A 23004-nucleotide genomic window follows, 5' to 3' on the forward strand; every position below is an offset into this window, starting at 1 on the left:
AATTTTATACAGAGATCATACGTTTTGTTGGTAAAATCTACATCTGTAATGAAAGTAATAGCTTTACCTCTCAAATAAATGTAGTGGAGTTAGAAGCACAATGTTACCCTCTGAAATATGGCACCCTTTCACCTCCTCATTTAATCTGTTACCATCTGGGCGACGATATTGCCCCCCTCTGTTCACTCAAAATAGATCCAAAGTTTCATTTGGTCCACAAACCATTACATTTTTAAACAGGTAAAGCACTAGTGTCTAATCCCCCACGCCTGTGGCCCTTCCTTCCTGGTCCCAAAAGATGTTCAGCTGGTCTGGTCTGTCCCCCTCCTCGTAGTATGTGTATGGGTATATGAGTGTTTATTAAATCTATATATGTCTACCGATGATTTTTGATGTCTACACAAGGACAAATAAACGTATCAATCCATCTATGTAGTGGAGTAGAATTATAAAATGACATAAAATGAAAACACTTTACACACTAATTCAGTGGTTGAGTAAATGTACTTCCACAACTGTATGTATGTGACATAATCAACAGCAGTGGTTGCTGACTTTCATCACTCTAAGGAGGTCATAAGCTCACTGGTGGTAATGATGACATTAATACATGCGGGCTGATGTGTGCCGTGATCCAAGGAGTGTATTTTCTGCATGAGTGGTTAGTGTAATTTATGACATGTCATGACATTTATGACAGTATTTCCTGTGTATCTGAATAAAGTCCATTAAGGTGTAATGGAGAGGCTTTCCTGGACATGCAGGTAACACGTCGGGAGTCTCTTGAAAAATCAGACTAGATTCCAGTTTATGTTCATGATTGTAAATTATTTATTACAATTATTAAATAAAATCAAAGGCATTAAATTGATAAAAAATAAGACAGAATTAATTACATTGTCTTTACAATTATTTATAAATGCACAAAACAGCCATACAATAGACTCATATTTACATCTTCATCATTATTACATCATCAAGAGTGTACTCTACAGCTTTAATCTGAAAATCCTGGTTAAAAGTCTGACATTCATTCATTCATTCATTCATCGGGGGGCGCTGGGTGAGAGGCGGGGTACACCCTGGACAGGTCGGGCTAGAAGTGTGACAGTACTGCCAAATACATTTTCATTTTTACTTCAAGTCAATTTTATTTTCACAGACCAATTTCACAAATTTGCCTCAAGGGACTTTACAGTCTGTACAGCATACGACACCCTCCATTCTTAGATCCTGTTAGTTAAATTAAATATATAACAGCAGTAATAAGTTAATGTCCAGTCAGTAGTTTCAGTCTTTACTTTTGCACATGGAATCTGCTGTGATTTGTCGTGGTTGGTGACGGCATTGCTTCATTAAGTCAGCATTTAAATACACCTTTCACCTCAGTGATGTTTGGCTGAAGTGTTATCCTCTTGTCTTATTTATTGCTTTCTATAGATGAAGACTGGTGTGATATTTAATGTGGTTCAAGGATAATAATTAACTTCTCTATTGAAGCAAGCAGAACTATCTTGTCATGTCTTTTTTATATAAAAAACGTGCCTTATTATACCCACAATCACTTTAGATATTGCAAAGTTGTTTTGCAGTTGAGGTCCTTGAATAGTTCGGTGCAAAAACACAGTAAGTAGCATTTTAAAACTTACTGGCCCTCATCTCCACTATCGCCATCAGCTCCTGCTTTCTTCTCTTGGCTCTGCAGAAGAGGAGGAGCCAGGTGACAGCCAAGCCAGTCAGGAGACCTATTACAGCGAGCACAGCAGTGAGCCATGCTGGGACGTAGTTCGTACAGTCAGGGGTGAGAGGCAGGGCTGTGCCCTGAGTCGTGGGTGCTGTGGAGCGCTGAGTTGAAGCTGTGCTTTGAGTCGTGGGTGCTGTGGAGCGCTGAGTTGAAGCTGTGCTGTGGGTTGTAGGTGCTGTGGAGCGCTGAGTTGAAGCTGTGCTGTGGGTTGTGGGTGCTGTGGTGGTGATAGTCGTACTGGGGAGGCTGTTCACCTTTGTGAAGATGTAAGGATGCTCCTGGAACACACAAGAGGGAAGGTTGTCTATTCAATCACACCCACTTTTATGATTTTGAATGGATCCACTTTTATGACCCTTTCATGCCATTGTGCGCAAATTGCACAGATAAATCAAAAATGGGTCAGCGGTAGCATGGTAGCAACACTTCTTACCTCAGTGGGGCACTTGATGTTATTTCTGACATTTGTGAAATTGTTGTACGTCTGTTTTTTACCCACTGGCTCCAACTAGAGACAAGCAGAGGACATCTTTGCTCAGCACATGACTAAATGACAGTGAGATGTGGTCATTTAGAAAGACATATCTGCAATCCTTCCCCTGTCAAGCAGTTAGACATTAACTCCTCGCCTTGCCGGTGGACTCACCATGTTGTTCCACAGAGCTACAGCCATGTCAGCATGTCCCCGTTCACTGAAGTGGAAACAGTCCTCAGAGAAGTAGGTGGCGTCAGGTTTGCCGTCCTGAAGAAGATATAGGTCGACATCAGTGTTAGTAGGGGTTATGTCCTTTGAGGGGAAGGTCTTGTTACTGTATGTGAACGTTTGTTTATGTAGAGTGCAGTGGAGGCTCAGGAGTACACAAAATACTTACAACATTCAAAGGGACAATGGTGTTCTGAAAAAAAGGCTGCACCACCACAGCAAAGTCCTCTCTTCCATCATAGCGGCCTCCGTACGCCAGTTTTTCTGTCTCAATCTGAAAGAGAGGCCACAAAAGTTCAATTACCTGGTTAAAACAAGAATTATCGCCTTGTGATTGTATGCCTCCGCGAACCAGTCAAATCACAGTTAGCTTACATTCATATCGGTCAAGACTCATATGTAGCCATGACAGGTAACAGTGCCTCAAATATGAAGGACGCTACAAAGAAGCTACGCACTGGTTCACACACATCTTCCACCTGGCAGCACAGAAGATCACCAATTCAGTATCTCACCCAGTGTCTCCTCTTCTGGTCCTGAGTTATGGCGTTAAACAATGGCTAGAAAAATGTTTTGGTAGAAAGTATGATGTCACAGTGAAGTTGACCTTTGACCTTTGGGATATAAAATGTCATCACTCCATCAATTTATCCTGTTAGACATTTGTGTGAGATACTAGCTGATGAATTCTTGAGTTGTGGCCAAAAACAGATTTTGTGAGGTCCCAGTGACCTTGAGCTTCGACCTCCAAATTCTACTCAGTTCATTCTTGAGTCAGAGTGGGCGTTTGTGCCACACTGAAGACATTCCCTCAAGGTGTTCTTGAGATACCACCAACACAAAAATGTGACAGAAGAGGTCACAGTGACCTTGACTTTTGACCAATGACCACTGAAATCTAATCATTTCAAATGTAAGTCCAAGTGGACGTTTGTGCCAAATTTGAAGAACTGCCGAACTCAAAAGTACCCCTCGCATACCTCCATTTAAGAAACACTACAACACTGAACGATCAATTAAACCTTCACGATATGTGCACTGGAGGTTTCATGTTTCCACATCACACTAATGTAAGTTGCTGCCTTGCCGGTCAAACATTTTGGCCCCACTGTTCCAGTCTGCTAACCTGGTGTTCCCGATTGATCCGTTTCACTTCAGCCAGCTCTGGGGAATCCTCTCCTGGCAACAACATGCACGGGCAGACAAACCTGAGGATCGAGGGTGAAAATCAACAGCTTATGTAGGGAAATAAAATATTAAATCATAACTGAATTGAGACAAATTGCTACTTTATTTGTCATTAATTACAGGTGAGATATCCTTTAATAAATACCACATCATTTTATATTTCATTGCTGGATTGATTCGGCATTAAATCAATATTATTAAGAGAAGTGCTGTTCATGCATGGGAGCAATCTGCTTTGCAGTGAGTGGATCAATGGGCGTACTTTTGTAACACATTGCACCCGAGACTATCCCTTTTGATCCTGCGAAGGCCTTCGATTTCTAGGATCTCCAAGATGTTGACAAATGTCCTGGGAACCTGTAGCCAGAGAGTGAGAAAACATGACCTTTGCGCACTTTGAAAGTGTAAAATCAAGATTTTTTTCTTTTATTAATGATCATTTAAGGGAAGCGAAGGGAATAAAATATGAATGTGTTTAATCTGGGAGAAAAAACTGCACATTTTTTGTTATTTTCCAAGTCATGACAGTGTTTTTGCAACATCAACTGTTATTTATTGGTAGATAACATCGTTATTTTACCTCTTTATAAAGCATATCCAAGCTTGTCATCATATGATGGCTGTAGTTCTGAGGTGACAGAGTGACCTGTAGTTAAAAACAAAACAATAATAATATTACACATAATGCACGAGACGTTTTATCAATCTATATTGCCTTTTTTTTTCTATCTGCAGCCCTTCTCTGTTCTGGCTGCAGACAAGCAGAATAATCAAGGCACATTTCAGGGAAACTGGCCAAAATTACAGCTAAAAAGTCCACATCAACCAAAGATCCGACACCATGCAACATGTATGAGCGTACGAGCAACAACTAACCCTAAGCTGTCACAACCACAGTCTCAGAGCTCATCTTAAATTGATGCTGTGCTTTGATATTCTGCTTCAAAGCACAAACATTAAAAAGAGAGACTACAGTGTCGGTGGAGCACGAGGGGAGTAATGGAGAGAGAGAGAGAGAGAGAAAAAGGGAAATGGAGGCAAAATGAGAAAAAGAAGAGAGAAAGAGAAAGAGGCAGAGACAGGATGAAGAGAGTCTGGGCTGACCTCTGTGTTGTTTATGCCTCTTGGAGAACAAGGCCTGTCACTGTGCCTCGTGTGCTTGTTTAATGCAGACAGAGGCCGAGATAGAGGACGGGAGGAGGAGGGGGGGAGGTGTTTTGTGTGACAGAATGTGCTCATTGAAAAGAAACCATGTCTGCTCTCATCTTACTCTGACACCATAAAACAATTAGGGGAGGGCTGCTCACAAAGCTTGATTATTCTGCTCCAGTGTGCAGTCCCGTTTGGACAGTGATATCATGAGACGGCTCGACACGGGGCGTCGCACAACACTGCATGATGTTTGACCACTGTGCTACGGCAGGAGGGGAGTGCTTTGAAAATGTCCGTCATGCGTTGAATCACCCTGATTTATCCCGTGACGACTTCTTAAAGCAACTCACCCGGTCATTGCAGTACTGACACAGGTCGTTGCCTCCAATGAAGAGGGTCACCAGCTTCCAGTCATTCTCGAAATCCACCTTCTATTTTTGTTAAAAGGAGACAAAGATGACATATTTTCTTGCACATCATAATTTGTGCTCACAAAATGACACCAGTGCATGCATATTAAACTCACAGAGTCATTCCTAATGGTATCAATCAGGCGTCGGATCTGCCCAGGTATTCCTCTGCAAGAGATTTGTCATTAGTGCACCAAACCCTAAAACAACTGAAAGTGAGCCTCCTGACACATCAAAGAAATGTTAGAACTCACGCTATTTTAGCTCCTGACACAGCCATGTTGAATCCAGTCTGCCACTTCCCTTGTCCCTTTGACCACCCTTTGATTTGAGGATTGAACTTCTTAAGGATGTCTGATGTAAAAAAAAAAGAGAAAAAAGTAAAGAAATTACTGCACAACGTTTTGTTACAGTCCAAATCTGCCATCTAGTGGTGCTAACATGTATCATACAAGACAGATGAGACTTGGGACTTACTGGGTAGTGTTGTGACAGTCTCAAGATTTTTGTCTCCTCCGATGCTTTATAATGAAAAACAAACAATGAATAAAATGATCACAATACATTTGTCATGCATATAGCTTGTGTGCAGTCACTCACCTCCATGCCACCCCTCTGTACTCAGTTCTTAGCTGCAGGAGATTCTTTGCCTTAGCACCAAAGCCAGCCTACATACAGAAAAATATGGTTACACTACTCAATCATTCCTCTGTTTCTTTCCCCGACCTGTTACATTAATAATGCTCTCTAAACTACAAAAGATACAGACAGAGAGAGGAACACAAAACAACCACAAGGAGGCACAAAATTAGTACAAAGCAACAACAAACGACCAAGAAAGACACAAAACAACTACAAGGAGACACAAATGACCACAAAGTCACTTGCTCCTATCCAAGTGTCTTGCTCCTATGTAGGAGAGGTGATGGGGGCCTTTGCCCAGGGGCCCGTTATCTTATAATCGACCCATGGCAATACTTGGATATTATTACATTTACAGTTATTTACCTTTTTGTCATCTTATCTTTAGTCTGTTAGCAGGTATGCAAGCAAACTCAATTTATTTGGCACGTTTCAAAACAATAAAGCCACAAGTTAAGATTAAAATCCTTGGTAACATTCCTGTGTACAAACTTACTGTTAAAGAGTCTCCCACAGCAGCCACCACTTTGATGTCCGCTGGTCGTAACCTGTGAGCTAACAAAAGATCAACATGAGAAATATTTTACGTCAAACCTCTATTTCTCTTGAGGTAATACTAGAGATGCACAAGATTACATCTCATTTCTGATGATATATGTCATTTTTTTTCCAACAACAAAAACATTTTGGTCCAGGCTGCACCAACCAGCCAGCACGCACACATGAACGCGGTGCCCAGAGAGGTAGTTAGAGCTACAGGCTACAATGAGGCTAAAAGGCGAGCTAGCTCCGTTGTGTTTGATAACATTGCTGAACGAAAACAGAAGTGAAGCGCTAGCGGATCGTGAGGAGATGTTTGCTGTATGTGACAAAAACTTTTCAAGCTTAGGAAGACTTAGAGAGCCTTTAAATACCATTTAACCTTAGAGCCATGTTAGACTGACAGCAGTGGCAGCAGTGTGTGGCAGCATTGGTGTAGTAGAGATCAGTGAGTAGGATGCCATATTTAAATGGGCCACCTTGTGTGGGGATGGGTTGTGATTGGTGTGTGACTGATAAGAAACAATCAGCCGGCTGTCAGTTGATTACAGTTTGGGCGTATTTTGTGTCCTGCATGATGCAATGCGAAGCTTCATTTACATGTAAAACATGCCATATTTATTTTTATGTAACACTTGAACAGCAAAATCTGTGACCCAACAGACTCTGTGACCCAGTGCCAGCCCCCCTTAAAAAAATCATTGAGGTTTTTTTTAGTTGTTGAGTGGTTAGTGTTCAGGTTTAGGGCTGGGTCACAGAATTCAGTGTAACAACACATCAAACAAAACTGCAAATTTCATCCTACTGTAACAGGTTTGGAAGATGCTCAGTAGCCACAATCAGGGCAAATTTTGACCTGCTGACTGATTAAAGTCAAATAATTAAAGCGCCATCTTCTTGTGCTGTCACATTGTCAGAAGTGTTCATTTCAACCCAATGCCGATATTTCATTTTAAAGCCTTTATCTGCTGATAACGATGATGTGCCAATATTGTCGTGCATCCCTTGGTAATATATAAGTAAGACCTTAAATGCTTACCTGAAGTGGGCACAGAGTTGGATGGAGCTGTGTTACTGCAGGAAAAGTCACTGCCCCAATTCTAAAAAATGACACGTTTTAGGGATTATACTCTATTACTTGGTGCAATGCATGATGATAAAAATGACTTGCCATTCTAAAAAGAAAGAAAGAAAATATGACCTACTGTGACAGGAGCAGGAGTTGGGGGAGGGCCTGGAAAGGTGTAGTTGCTGTTGACAGCAGTCCTGAAAAATGGGTTGTCCTGATAAAGAAACAATCAAAAACACATTAAAACACAAAAATGATAAAAACAACATGTAATGTTTAGTTTCTGATAAACTGTTGGACTCAGTCACCTCAGTAGGACACTTCAGATCAATGCCGTTGGAGAAGTTTTGTGTGAAAGTCTTGTTGCCCACGGGCTCCAACTGAGAGATTGTGACAGTCATTATAAGAGAAATAAAAACCACATGTGCCAAAGTACAAATGTAAGGATGTTCTCTAATAAAGTCAATCCTACCATGTTGTTCCAAAGAGCCTGAGCCATGAGAGTGTGAGCTCTCTGACTGAGGTGAAAACAGTCGGGTGAGAAGTACGAGCGATCAGGCCGGCCGTCCTTTAAGGAAAGAAAGGAAGGGAGGAAGTTTAAAAAAAATACATAATAAATGAAATCCATGAGGGATATTTAACGTTTCAAGTGTGTTACCTCCAACGTGGGGAGGATAACCTCCCTAAAGAAGGGCTGCAGCACCACAGTGAAGTTGTGGTGAGTGTCATACCGCCCAGAGTCAATCAGCGCTCTCATGCCACGCTGGATGGAAAGACAGCCAGAAGACAGAAGACGGTTATTTAGAGTTGGCAGAGTCATAATGATGATGATTTAACCCATACAAGGTAGGTTAAAAGAAGAATATGTACAAAAAACTCTGGTGTTTCCTTTCAGCATCCCTTCGTCTTTTACCTGATAGGCTCTGTTGAAGTCATTGACCTTCTGGATTTCAGCAGATCCATCTTTAGGCTTCAGTATGCAGGGGCAAACTAAACTGAAACACAAATATCAAAACTGTTAAACAATGATTCAGTCAGTTGTTTTGTCGCACACAGCCAGAACAATCACTGACCTTACAAACCAGGTGGGACAGCCCAGACTTTTATCTTTATGCAGATCACGTAACGGTACAATGTTTAACAGCTCGACCAGATTGACGATGGCACGAGGCACCTGGATGATAAAAAACATAAAGTTTCTAGACTGTCTGCAGTTTAGATTATGACTTTGAACTTGCTAACATATAATGAGGTTGAATGTTTGTGCAGGAGGATGAAAATATACTTCACTATGGAGTATGTCCAGAGCTTGGCGGATACGCACGACCACGTTCCTGGGTGAGAAAACAGCCTGTGGAAGTACACAAGACCCAAAGCATGAAATGGAACCTGTGCATACGTAAGCACCTATTTAAAGGAGTATTCATCCCCCCGAAATGACCAGCTGTATATCAATTTATCAATGTAACAAGTATGGTCATTGCTTCCCAAACAGACTGCACTTGAGTGGCAGTAGCTCACTCCATAGGGACTTGGGTTGGAACTGGAGGGTTGCAGGCTCACATACCTGTCCAGACCAAATATGTAGCGTGGACTGGTTGCTAGAGAGGTGCCAGTGCATCCTGAGCACTGCAGAGGTGCCCTTGAGCAAGGCATCAAACCCCCAACTGCTCAAAGTGCCTGCCCATTGGAAGCTCCCTCGCTCTGCCATCGCTCTATTTTAATGTGTGTGTAGGTCCTGTTTGTGCATGTGTGTGTATTTTAGGCCTGTGTGTGTATGACAACAGAGTGAAAAAAAATTAACTTCCTCTTCAGTATTATTATTAATAAAATCTTCTACTTCTACTCAAGTGAACATGAAATTTTTGCTCTCTTATAATCCAGACTCCATTGACAAAAGCAGTAATTTTACCTCACTGAACACAAGAGCTGCTGGTCTACTGATGCCTCAATAAGTTAGTTTGTTTGTCTTATTAAACGGTTAGTTTGGATTCACCAAAGTCACACAGTAACACACACTAACTAACTGATCGAGGCAGCGGCACACTAGCAGTTCCCCTGTTAAGCTAGGTAAAATTGCCATTTTTGTCAATGGAGTCTGGTTTTTAAGAGAGTATAAGTATCACTTTTAGTGGAAAGGGAAGTCTGTTTGGGAAGTACCAGAGCATACTGCATGAGTTGAGTGAGAGTTTGTGAATAGATGTTTTGCTAGAGTTTAGCTGCTGTTGAACCAGGACACTTATGACTTAAATTTATCAAGAATTTCATCTGTTTTTGGATTTATCCTTCACCAGAGGCATGCGAGATAAACACATTTTTCTCTCTGAAATACAAATGGTCTTTTAGGGGTGAAGTATTCCTTAAAGATTTTCTGGTTTTCTTGCTCTTTTATGATGGTTTTGGACTGTTGATCAACAAAACAAGCAGTCTGAATATGTCATTTTCAGCTCTGGGAAACCACAATGGCCATTTTTTTTGTATTTTTTCACATTCCATTGACAGAGCAAATGATCAAAACTGACAGTTGCAGCTATAATACAAAACTGCTCACATTGCTATTGATAATTGTGGCTTTCAATATAACAAGGAAATTATAAAACAGATCTTAAAAAACATTGTTTGAAATGTCAAAAGATCCTGAACATATATTTTTCTGTAGATAATGTAAGACAGTTAAACAATTACATAAAACTAAGTAGTGCCAAAATAAGAAATGATGCGAAAATCTTGATTAAAAAATACAAGTAGTGCTCACGCTGTCTGTGCAGAAGTCACATATGTCATTGCCACCAATAAACATGGTGATGACTTTCCAGTCGCTGTGGAAATCGATGCGCTGTAAAGCAGATAAGAAGTAAATGCTCTGTTAATTTCTGTAATTGTGAACATAAAACTGAGACGAAGGTTACGCGAGAGCATATCTGTGTTCCTACTGTAGTTTGCCTCACCGGATCAGTTTTCATTTTGTCCACTAGGACGCGCACCTGTCGCACCATATCACTGAAAACAGAAAGGTTTGATGGTAAAATTTTCATTCTGGTGTGCCATAAATTCTGCTCAGGTTTTATAAATAAAGGTCAAAGGGTAAGTAACAGGAAAAAGTTGGTGATAGTAAAATGATGACTGACCCAGTCTTGGCTCCGGCCACAGCCTGATTGAGGAAGGCTTTAGCAGAGTTCTGGTTACCTACTCCGGTTGAGAAGCCGGTCACATTGGAGTTAAACTCCTTCAGGATGTCTGCAAACCACAAACACAGAAAAGATCAGAAAACCTACAATGGTAGTTGGTTTACGTGATTGTGCACATTCTATCATTAAACCAGTGAAAATACTAGAGGAGCTCTATACTATATTCAGAGCAGCAGCAGCAAACCACTATTTGCTTCAGACCAGGACATGAACTAAAGTGAACCTTGATAATTTTTTTTGTCAAACTAGTTAAATTCTGTGATTAATTGCATTTTCTTACTATTATTTAAGCAAGCAATTTCAAGCTGTTGATAAATTTGTGAACTTTTTTAAAAACTGTTCACATGTATTAAAGATGCGGCATCTTGATACTGATGATTAAAGGCACCCTAAAACTGCTGAACAGTGAGTCCTATAACAATGGTGATAAGACACCATAATTCTAGACGTTATCAGGAACAGTGCTAGCTGGCCAGTGATCGACATCTGATATACATACTTGGCAGAGTGGTCACCGTGGTAATGTTTTCATCACCACCAATGCTAAAAAAAGAAAGAAGTAAAAGCTTTTTAGTTTCAAATGAAGCTCACAAAATGACCAAACAAACTATTGAAAGTATTTTCCCACACTATCAAAATTCAAACAAAGGTGTACTTGAGCTTATCTTACCTCCATGACAGTCCTCTGTACTCATTTGCCACTAACAGAAGGTTGTCTATCTTTGCGCCCACACCGTTGGCTGCCTGCAGAAAAACACCAGTATGTGAGATCACATCCACACACAAACAGTACAAAACACAATAGCTCCATGTTGTCCTGTTCTTTATCCTCCTGAGAACCTACGTCCTCAGTGGACAAGGTACAAAACCTGATCGCACCTTGTTTATCTATGATTAATAATGTTTGTAGTTTGATACAGCAACAAATTTGACCAATTCTAGCGACAGTAACAAGCTTTTATGGCTGTCTTGTTTGAGGCTGTCGGGACTTTATTATCGTCTTGTTTGAGGATGTTGGGAGCAATTAGGTGTGACAGACTTCCTTCAGACAAAATGACATTCCTAGCTTGGAGTATGGATCGAGGGAAATCAAGCAGAGCCTCTAAATGAACAAATCACAAGACTTCTAGATTTGCTGCACGGCACGGCGCTGCAGTGGTTACCACTGTCGCCTCACAGCAAGAGGGTTCCTGGTTCGAACCTGGGGTGGACAGTTGGTACCCCAGGGTGGGGGAGCCCTTCTGTGCGGAGTTTGCATGCTCTCCCCTGTAAGTGTGGGTTCCCTCTGGGTACTCCAGCTTCCTCCCACAGTCCAAAGACATGCAGGTTAATTGGTGACTCTAAATTGTCCGTAGGTGTGAATGTGAGTGTGAATGGTTGTCTGTCTCTATGTGTCAGCCCTGTGATAGTCTGGTGACCTGTGCAGGGTGCACCCCGCCTCTCGTCCCAAATGTTAGGTGGGATAGGCTGCAGCATATGAGGACGTCATTTTAGCATTTAGTTTTGTATCCTTATCAGATCCTACTGATCCAAAATAGCTAGGAGAAATTAAAAATGCATACCAAACAGAAGCTGAGTTCTCAGGAGGATATATATATATATATATATATATCTTAATCTATATTCATGCCCATTAAGAGAAGTACTTTAGATACACATTTACACTGTAGAAAGAAAACAAAAAACAGAGTAGGAGAAAGGAAACACTCACTGTCAGAGAGTCGCCTACTGCTGCCACCACCTTGATATCTCCAGGTCTGAGCTCATGAACTACACAAAGAATAAAGTGGTTGAATTGAACAGTGCTTCCCAAAATGCATCAGCAGAATAACAGCTAACACATGTTTTTTACCTGAAGTGGGAGTAGTGGGAGATGGACTGCGGTCTGTGCAAAGTATCTCAGTACCCATAACCTGAAAAACACAGAGTACTCTCTCATAAATTTAACTGTATGTGCTGCCATTCATCATCGCCGTCTGAGATGTGAAGTCGAGATGAAAGACTTACAGGATCTGTTAGTGTGGAGGCTTTGCTGTAAACTTTGCTCTCTCTGTCACTGGGGGAATTTTTCTGCGTTCGCAGGAAAGGTCGTTCCTGCGATGAGAGTTTTAACCACAGTATCGGATTTAAAATCATGCTATTGATTTTATCTTAAGCACTGAATGCTGCTGCAGCACATTGCATCATTTAGTGAAGCCTTTCTCTGTAGCAGTGTTATGGGATGGGTTGGGGTGGTGTGCCTCACCTGGGTAGGGCAAGGAATAGTAATGACGCTGGTGTCCATGACCTCTGCCTCACCCGTCGATGGCTGGAGCTGGAGGGGGATGGGTCGTGATCGGTTATGATTTTAGGTTTAAGTGAGGCCATTCTGTGCAGCCAATGACCTTACAGCGTCAAACAGTACTGATTGCACAATTCTTCTGCTCATAGATGTAGCATGAACAACGCTGGAGAAAGTCATCCTGTAGGCAAATCTAATCAGGTTAATCTTTACATCTCTTATCTAATCCATCGTCAAAGTTATAAACGCTCACTGTAATCATTGTTCCATCTTACTTTGGCTTTGAGAGGTTATGTTGAGTCTTAGCTGTCGGCTCATTTTACAACTGAGACACATACAGGGTCAGTTTCAGTGTCAGAGCAACATATAGATCAGTGGTGAAGGTTGTCAGCCAGCCTGTTGTGTATATACAGTACACTGTCACTGTTACTCAGGGCTCTGATTAATACGAACTCACCAGGTTTGTCCACAGCTGAACAGCTAGCTGGTTCAGGTCAGAGCCGGTGTTCTCCTGCAAAGAAACACACGATACATGCTAGTTACACATTAGCCATTTCAAGGGTCTTTCATGCATCGTTACTGGAAGGAAGGCAGTATAATTTACAGTTGGTGTCTTTTCTTCACTTACAGAATCTGAGATGCCTTCAAGGATGACTGGTGCAGACTGCAGCACAGCAGTGAAGTCTGCCCGTTCGCTGTGCCACTTTGGGTTGTCTAAGACTTCACTTAGCAAGTCCTGAAAACAAGACAAATGGGTTTTTGTTGAAAGTAATAAGTTACTTATTAGACTATTCTTGCGTTACTTTCACCAACATGACCTCAGAAGAACTAACAGGCGTTTAAAATGGATGGAGTCATGTTGTTTCACAGCATGTAATCGAAGCACAGAAGCTCCAGTTTATTACAGTTCATTCAAAATCCAGTGATCTGACCCAGTCATGGGTTCACATACAGTGGTTACCACTCTGTATTAAAGTCCCCTGCTTATATTAATAATAGCGTGATGATATAGAACCATTAAATAGCCTAGACCGTTTAAAAATGAATATCCTTGGACACAGGGAGGGTCAGGCAGAGGTTCAGTCTGATAATTATGAGATATGGATAAATATTTGTCAGCGTATGATGTGAAAAGGTGTGCCGGTCAGCTACAGCAGTACTGGAGAGAGAGTCTGTACAAGAGCGGGACTGTGTGTTGAAGTTGCTCTACTGTTGTTGGGGATGTGAACGGAAACACATCCAACATACAGTATACTATATAACATGTGTCGACAAGGAGAAAACAAAGCGGAGACCAGCTCTTTATCCCCGCTGCTTTCAGGCAGGATGCAAAAGCAGAATTGGATAAAGTATAGGTGTATGAATGGAAACACACTGGACATAATAATGCACACGATCACTGGCACCCTTCTACAAGTTGGTGTATAATGAATGACATGACAAGACACAACAACCTTTGGGAGATGTTTTTTTCGAGTGGCGCGCTGGCAGAAGCAAAATGGTGTGGATAAGTATGGATGAATAAAAATTAAAACAACAAACAGTTCATTTCGGAAGATAACACGTTACATGACACTGTAGATATAATATTACCCTGATGGTAACACATTATATTACTTTGTTACTGCTAAAAAGTAATCTATTACTGTAATGCGTTCCCCCCAACACTCTAATTAAGTAGCTAAATATGATTGCGATGAGCCACAAGCACACTGATACCTTTTATCTTATTTTACCTGCAGTGTTTTCAGAAGAGTTCCTTTCTGCAGCCTCCAGTTTATACTTCCATCTCTCAAACACTCACACCTGCAAAAAAACAACACATCACTCCCACATGCATATTAAAATTAACAGGACCACAACACAACAAACCACATACACATAAAAAAGAAAAGGGTTTCTATCATAATGAAACAAGTGAGTAAATATAGTTTATTCAAGGTTTTATGCTAGATTTTTTAAAAACAACAAATCAAAACACTCACTCATCCCGCTGCTGATTTGTGCTCCAGACTACGACGTGAACTAAGGTCCGATGCAACTGTAAACATAAACCCAGCATGTTAACTATTTCCCATTCTGTCTGTTAATGGCAAAACTGTATTCAACAATTCAACAAAGGTACAATACCCTTTTCTGCAACAACTGCAGAGCTGCTTCCACTTCCTGCACAGTAGCTTTAACATCTGCAGCAACCTGATAAAAAAAAAAAGAAACACTCTTAACATCCTTCATTAGCTTACGCTCACGTTACATAAAACATGGTTTTGTTGTAGTGAGGAATCTTACACGTGGTGAACAGGCACACAGTGAATCTGCAGGAACAAACAGCAGCACAAACTTCCAGTTTGTCTCCTGCAAAGATATATGAAACATAAAGGTCAATTATTTCCATTTACATATTCTGTTTAGGGTCCTGCTGGCTGACTGAGCAGGATACACTCTGGACAAGTCACCTGTTTAGTCAAACTCTCATTAACACCAATTAGAAAACGTGAGTTTGAAAGTTTCCGTTTTCTGTTTTTTTGGCATTTGGTTAAAGGGACAGCTCACTCTGAAATCAAAATACACATTTCCTCTTACCTGTAGTGATATTGTAAGGCAACTTTCTCTCTCCTGTCTCACTTAAAAACATACTAGTGAAAGAATTACTGAACATCGACAACAATTGTGGCATCTCACATCTTACAATATCACTCCGCCGAACTTAATCATAACTCTCATTACCTGCGCGTAAAGTGCGCAATATTAAATAGTGAGTAAAATAAAACATGTAAGCAATATATGAATGTAGTTAACACTGAGTTATGTAGATGCCAAATAATGAACAAAGGAAAACAAGACCTCACGAAAATAAATCTCAGTTGCCGAGTATTGGAGATATCGGCCGTAGAGATGTCTGCCTTCTCTTGAATATAATGGAACTAGATGGCACTTGGCTCGTGGTGCTTAAAATCAATGTCTCTTCCCCGTTACTGAATATAATCCACAGACCTTGTTTTGAGCAGTTTCATGTAGGAACTATTTTCTCTCTACCAAACTACACCCGCCAACTGTATCACTGCACAGAAGGAGGCGTGCATCTACTGCTAGCTCACCTAGCACCACTGAGCTAGCTAACGTTACAGCTCAGCCAAGGAGGACGGCATTAATGTTTTTATGTTGTGCTATCAGGAGTGCCAGCCTCTTGTCCATGAGCAGATGCACACTTCCTTCTGCACTGTGATATGAGTGTAGTCTGGTAGAACAAAACTAATGTGACATTTGGGGAAGCTACAGTCAGGAGTCAGTTAGCTTAGCGTAGCATAGTGAAACAGCCATGGCTCCGTCCACAGGCAAAACATCCACCTACCAGCACCTCTAACGCTCACTTATCAATATTTCCTTTGTTTAGCCAGTGCAAAAATATACGTGTAAAAGTTGTTTTATGGGGGAGTTTTCCATAAACACAGGAAACACAAGTTGCACACTTTGACAGTTTGAGTCTTGTTAACTGTCGTCAACATTTTATGAGAGGGTTAATGTGTACCTGATGTGACAGGGACAGAGACAACTCCTCAGCTTCTTCCAACAAGCTTCTGCAACACACACAAACTCACATGTTACACACCTGCACTTTTATCCTGCACAGCATGTATGTTTGTGACTGCACGTGTGTGTCGTGTGTGTGTGTTTACCTGCGCTGCAATGAGTGCTGATCCACATGTTGAGTGATCACCTCAGGGTTAAACATGGACAGCAACTCTATAAACACACACAGACACGAATGCAGAGATTTGATCTACAGTTTCCTTATAATACAGCCAGACAGTGGATTATGTACGTTATGTTGTAACTGCTGTTGTGACAAAGGGAGCTGGTGAAAGCTTCCACTCATGTTCCCAGTTTTGCTCACTTTCATGTTGAAACACGGTCAATAACCCGTGTTTATGGCCCACTGTTTTAGATAAACTCCACAAAACAGTAAGATTGTTGTTTCTTCAAAGTGTGCTCTGTATCTGACATTTACTGCGACATGGTCTGACTACGACCTTGAACTGAACTATGTCTGAGAGCATAAAGGGAAAATTCAGCACACTGATAGCACTGATACTTGTCTGGAAGAAGTTATGTATGATGTATTCACTATTATTTTCCATAGATGTTAATGCTGATATGCTCAAAGCCGACTCCAGAATCAAGGTATTTTAGATTTAAGATGATTACGCACCCCCTCTTTCCACTTAAACACTCAATTCACTGAATTCGCTTAAGAAGAAAAAATAATAACTTTTTTAATTAGCAAACTTATTATCTATAAGTTTTCATCAAGGAAAAAAAATCTGCTCCTGTCTCTCTGAATTAACAAATTAATAGTCTTGTAAACTCTCATTTTTCTGAATTAACAAGATTATTATCACATCCATTCTAAAAACAGGCATTTTTTTCTTATGAAAGCTTTTCTCATAACTTTGAGATAAAAATCTCTTTAATTCAGAAAAAAACAGAGCTGGTTTTTGTATTTTTCTCAAGTGAATTCATTACGCCTCCACAGAAAGGCATGTGTGAGAGCTATAGACTTACCAGCTACTCTATTGACCACTCTGGAGGCTTGATCCCTAATGATGAAGACAAACACAGTTGATAAAAGTTTAGCTTCTGCTTTTGTGCAGCTCAAGAGGCTACATTTGTGTATTACTGACTCATTATTGGAGTATAATTGCATTGTATTTGTGGCTGTTTACCTGTGTGAGAGTGGAATCCCCAACATGTAAACAGCTGAGATATCAACAGGTCTTAGAGTGTGAACTGATGGAGAGGAAGAAGGGGGACATACAGAAGTCAGCAATGCCATGGTATAAGATAAAATGTTTTACAGAACAGTTTGCATTCAAGTCAGATTAATATGATTACTTTTGCTGATAACAGAGTGCAATACCTGATGAAGATGGGGATAAGGGGGCAGGCGGTGGTGAGCAGAGGAACGGCATGTAACTTTCTGTCTGTAGCACAGAAAAACAAGTCAACAGACTGCCATTGGTACAGTATCAGAGAATCAGAACAGTATACAGAGTACATAATACATATATTGCATACTGTACCTCCTCTGTTGATGGTTCATTGTTCTGTATATTAGTGCTGGCAGCATCTAAATATGACATAAGAAGCAAAAAATAACTTGGTACATTTCTAACATACCACAACAATTTACTTTTTCAAAATTAAATTCTACCTTGCATCCTAAACTCATTTGTGCACAATGGACACTGTGTAAGAGATATTACAAACTGACACCTTCTCTTCAATCTTTAATCTACGAAATGCATAATTAACAGAGATCATATCGATTTGAACACATACGTGTGACAACCTCAGTCAAACATGGATCAAACAGTGTCAACGTGACCACAGCTATCCTTCAAAAGAAAAGCAGACTGACTAATCAGTTACCAAATCATCCTGACCTCATTATATAACCGTGCCATCCTTTCACTCACAGGTCTGTGTCTGCAACAAATAATTCAGCGTAGAAACTTTGATTTTAAAATCACATCCTTAACTTTACCTGTAAACTGAGCGCAGGCTCCCACAAGGGCTGCCAGGATCAGGAGCACAGATCCAGTCATGATGTGCTGAGATACGGAGTGCCTTCCACACTGAGGGTTTGTGTAATGCCCTCCTCTCTTTCCCCCTCAGCCTCAGAGAGAGAATGACTGAGAGTAAAAGTAGGCTGCACTGTACCTGTAAAGGGTGTGGAGAAGAAAGAGAGCTCCCAAAGAGGGCAAAGTTTTAGACAGGAGGAAACCACTGCTTGTGTGAAAGAAAAAGTGACAATTCCTGCTTTTATTCCCGGCCGTATCTTCCTCTTATCAGTTCATCTGGATAACAATCAACCAAATTACAAGTCATGCTGCCTCCTCACTATCTCTGCATTTGTTTCCCAGTGTGTGTCTGTGTGTGTGTCACCTGCAATTTTTCTCGTAAATCTAAAGAATATCCACATGTGTTGCAACAGGAGGGTCAGTGAGATGTGCAGTTATGTTTATGGCTCTCAATATGACTCTCAAACATAAATCAATAACTATACGAAATGGTCAATGGGTGGAAAAGACTAAACAAATTCTTTATGAACCACACGACTACCATATTAGTGTCTGTATTTTAACAGCTGGACAGTAACACAGTTTATTCTAATATCCAAATAACTGGTATAACACTGACTGAATTTTTAAAGCTATTTCAAAGAGTTTAGACAATTGTATTTTGGCTGCATAAACATCTCCGTAAGATGTAAGACACATTTATTTGGAGCTGCGCCATCATTTTAAGGAACAGGAAAGAGTTTGTGGACACAGTGATAGTAACCAGAGTGATTTTCCAGGTAGGTGAATACATTTCTGGTTCATAATAAAACTCATTTGGGTGTAAAAGCTCAAACAACTGTACAGTGAATGTCCTGCTCGTAATCACAATTTATAATCTTAGTTTTATAGTTTATAAACAGAAAGTGCATCATGAATAGTACTGACAGAACTGTGCAAATCACGTTTAGTCATATTTAAACATGCAATTTTATTTAATGTGTTGCTCTTTAACTTCTACTCATGCTAGTGCTGCACATTTGTAGGACACTCTGCAAACTGTGATGACAAATGTCATTTACCGGTGTTTCATACATTTCACTCAGGGTTATATAATTATATGTTAACAACCTGCAATTCCGTGAAGCTGGACAGGCTCAGTTTTGGAGATGTGATGAGATATGATTCAACTGCTAAATACTTTATGAGTTTGTCCTTAGATCTGCTCTGCAGATAACCTGACCCTTGGAGTCAAGAGAGAGTAAAACGTGATATCTTGATGTTGTGGAGTTATCAGATTCCCATCAAGCAGCAGAACACTTTTATAATGCGGGGAAATGTTGCAGCAAAATAAATACTTGCAGCATAATTTCCCGGTGGCTCTAAACTTTTTTAAAATTTAAGAGCGATGTCTCTTTCCAGAAATTACAACCCACTTACTTTAGATAATTAACAGACCTTGCTGTGAGCAGTTTCATATAGGAACTATTTTCTCTCTACACCCCGCAACCGAATCGCTGCACAGAGGGAAGCGTGCATCTACTGCTAGCTCACCTAGCACCCCTGAGCTAGCTTAAGTTACAGCAAACTGGTCCCCTAAGCAGGTGCAGTCTTCTCTCCTGCTTATCCCCCCACCTTGTTTGGAAGTGTTGTGTGTGGATGGATGAAAGCAGATTCAAAACAATACAACACTACATACAGTACAGATTTAATGTTTACTCCTAATTTTGCTGCTTGTCTTTTATCTGCTAGCTTAATATCTGATATCAACCCAGGACAAGACCATATCAGTCTAATAACGTTCTCTTTCCCCCCTCCAAAAACAGTTAAATAATAACAATAATAGTTTTATTAACTAAAGAAACACAAGTTTTATTTCGGTCTTCACTTTTGAATCATAGTTTCACATATAAGTCTATTCAAATTTCTGTGTATTCAGTTGGCAAGCAACATCGGCAGCACTGCAGTGAAACTGGACTGACGGTTCAGCACCAAAAGAGAAAAGAGATTCTGTTTCACCAGATCTCACGAGAGTGTGCTGCTGAGACAGACACATGTCCCGAACAAACTTAATTTCCTCCTAATTTGTCTTTCGGAAAAATGCCATTCTAGTGTTAGAATGTTTGGAAAATATGTGGCTAGTAGAAACTGGGTCCAATATTTACTTTGGTGACTATGGGGCAAAATAACTGGTCATAATCTGTACTCATGTTCACTTTTCTCATTGAAAACACAGACTGTATATAAAGATGGATGATATGTATTCACTTACCCCGCTACAGCTGCTGCCATCTTGCGCAGGTGACATCATCCGGAGCCAGAGTCTGCACAGTGGCAGGGCTCCTGCACAAACACCCATCCGACCAATTGCGAACAGTGCCACTGAATGCGAGCACACTGACTGGCTCATACAGCTGTCAATCATGGCATCAAATCCCTGTTTTAAAACATTAAATAACTGATTAAAATCAAACATACCAGAAAAACGAACACTTGAACAAACGTCAGGGTGACATGAACTACTGTTAACAACAGAAACCATCTTTGGAAAAAAACATTCGATGTGTACTTAGAGGTTTTAGTTTGGCTCATGTCCCATCCACTAACATGAAGGGTGCAGGGTTTTTGACCTATACTGCAGCCAGCCACATGGGGGTGATCAAGATATTTTGGCTTCATTGTTGAAGAGCTGGAACGTCGTATATCTTTTTATACAGTCTATGGGCCCTATTTAGATGGTCTAAAACGCACATGGGCGTGTCCCAGTCACTTGCTAGTTAGACAGCGCGTTTTTAGACTGTGCGCCATGGCGGAGAGTCTAAAAGGGTTGGACTTACTCTGTGAATTAGTCATGGGTGTGTTTTGGGCGTATCATTCAATAAGCCAATCAGAGTGTCACCTCTCATTCCCTTTAAAAGAGGTGCGATTGGAGCGCATGGCGGAGAGCTAGTTAGATAATGAACGTTTTACAGCTGAGGAGACGGATCTCCTCGTGCGGGAGGTGAAGGCCCGTCAGAACCAGATCTACGGGGACAGCAGACAGGCACCCAAGCTCCCCGAGGATTTTACAATTTTATTTGTCATTATTACAAATTATGATGATCATTATTACTGCGATTAGATCATTCTGATTAATGACTGACCATTAAGACGTGTTTCTGATAAATATTTTAATGTGCATAATAATAACCTTTCACATTGTAATCATATTTTTATTTGTTATCTTTTGCATATGTGTGGCTGCTCCGTGTGTGTCTGAGCAGAGTGCATGCGCATTGTGCACCCGCCTAGAGACGCATATTACTAACTTGTTTAACAACGAAATACTGCGCTGTTGACTTCTAACTATCTAACTAGCAACGCGCCATGACTGCACCTGACCACTCCTCATTTTTAGACCAACACACCCAGAGAAGCGCAAGTTCATTTGCTAGTTAGACGATGAGGGTGCAGGGCGTGAAAATGACAAATGCGCCTGCATCTAAATAGCAATGACACTTGTGACATGGATTATGCGCCCTCCGCCGTCCGCTTTAGACCATCTAAATAGGGCCCTATGATTGGAATAGATGGACTCAGGATCGCCGCTAGTCTCCTAAAGGAGTGGGGCAGTGGTGAAACCGACCTGACAGACAAACAGGAAATTAACCTAAAGTGGGTTGCCTCGGTTCATCAATGGTCTCTGGTTACAGCTCAGCTAAAGAAGACCCAATTAATGGTTTTCATTTCATTTACTTGCCTAACGACCATATCACATGGTATGGAGTACAAACATTTCATACAATAACAAAACAGTGGCACACGGCATGGCTAAAGTAAAACTGATGTTACTTAAACAAAGGAAGGACATTCTTCAAAAAATATACATATGTATGTATCACATGATGTCATACTTCTGAGCTCACTTTGCCACTTTTGTAAAAACTGATCTTTAGCCTCTGTTCAGTAGTTAGTTTGAGGCAATTACACCTGCTGTCATGAGCATGAGCCTTTCATCCATCCAGGTCTGTGAATTATCCAAAGTAAGTGGGTTGTAGTTTCTGAAAAGGGACATTGCTGTTGAGTTTTTCAAATGTATTTCTTTGGCGCTTTGAGCACCACAAGCCGAGTGCCATCTAGTTCCATTATATTAGAGAGAAAGCAGACATCTCTACGGGTGACATCTCCAACACTCAGCACCTAACACCAAAACAATCTAGACTAATAAATAGAGCTACAGGTGAGAGTAAAAATATGTAGTTTTGATTCTGGGGTGAACTGTCCCTTTAATAGTTTAACGCTAATACTTGTACTTTTACTTCGGCTCAGTAAAATGTCGAAAACATGACTTTTACTTTAAAGAGAATAGTTTTCTACGGTGGTATTGCTACTTTAGTTTAAGTAAACTACAATAGTACCACTTTGTGGCCTGCAAAATCCAAAACTACAACTCTTACCTTGAAGGCTTCCTTCCGCTCTGCTGACACCTAATGGAGCACCCGCGTGCCGCGCCAGCACAGGCTTTACGTCACGACCGGATGTTGATA

The 23004-nt window shown here is 40.8% G+C and overlaps 1 protein-coding gene across 3 annotated transcripts; it reads right to left on the reverse strand.

Moving 5' to 3' along the window:
- Positions 1-807: 807 nt before the first annotated feature.
- On the reverse strand, positions 808-23001 carry plb1 (phospholipase B1). 3 transcript variants are annotated; one of them, XM_049595634.1, is made up of 45 exons: positions 22915-23001; positions 20751-20915; positions 18463-18638; positions 17999-18045; positions 17836-17899; positions 17642-17705; positions 17481-17515; positions 16595-16661; positions 16447-16495; positions 15207-15272; positions 15048-15113; positions 14903-14958; positions 14654-14723; positions 13546-13653; positions 13375-13428; positions 12882-12950; positions 12644-12730; positions 12489-12549; positions 12348-12406; positions 11307-11380; positions 11136-11179; positions 10577-10685; positions 10397-10448; positions 10204-10284; positions 8734-8799; positions 8522-8622; positions 8362-8443; positions 8107-8211; positions 7921-8016; positions 7757-7828; positions 7585-7662; positions 7419-7479; positions 6336-6394; positions 5798-5865; positions 5675-5718; positions 5452-5551; positions 5314-5365; positions 5138-5218; positions 4216-4281; positions 3898-3992; positions 3574-3655; positions 2617-2721; positions 2391-2486; positions 2178-2252; positions 808-2022 (listed from the first exon to the last, which is right to left on the reverse strand). In XM_049595634.1, exons 3-45 carry the CDS (start codon positions 18521-18523, stop codon positions 1639-1641), a joined length of 3411 nt encoding a protein of 1136 aa, XP_049451591.1. In that variant the 5' UTR covers positions 18524-18638; positions 20751-20915; positions 22915-23001; the 3' UTR covers positions 808-1638. The 3 variants fall into 3 exon arrangements, with proteins under 3 accessions (XP_049451591.1, XP_049451589.1, XP_049451590.1); XM_049595632.1 differs by having other exon boundaries at positions 18463-20915; XM_049595633.1 differs by lacking the exon at positions 22915-23001 and adding an exon at positions 22384-22404 and having other exon boundaries at positions 18463-20915.
- Between the last annotated feature and the right edge of the window lie 3 nt (positions 23002-23004).

This window comes from Epinephelus fuscoguttatus, linkage group LG14, assembly GCF_011397635.1.
Source record: "Epinephelus fuscoguttatus linkage group LG14, E.fuscoguttatus.final_Chr_v1".
NCBI lineage: Eukaryota > Metazoa > Chordata > Actinopteri > Perciformes > Serranidae > Epinephelus > Epinephelus fuscoguttatus.

Bases quoted from the DNA above. Each gene is read 5' to 3' on its own strand.
- plb1 (XM_049595634.1), bottom strand. From the start codon at position 18,523: ATGACTGGATCTGTGCTCCTGATCCTGGCAGCCCTTGTGGGAGCCTGC. The intron at 8,800-10,203 runs GTGAGCACTACT...GTACTTCCACAG, and splicing joins GTGACTTCTGCACAGACAGC to GCTGTTTTCTCACCCAGGAA. The intron at 8,623-8,733 runs GTATATTTTCAT...TTTATCATCCAG, and splicing joins TGGACATACTCCATAGTGAA to GTGCCTCGTGCCATCGTCAA.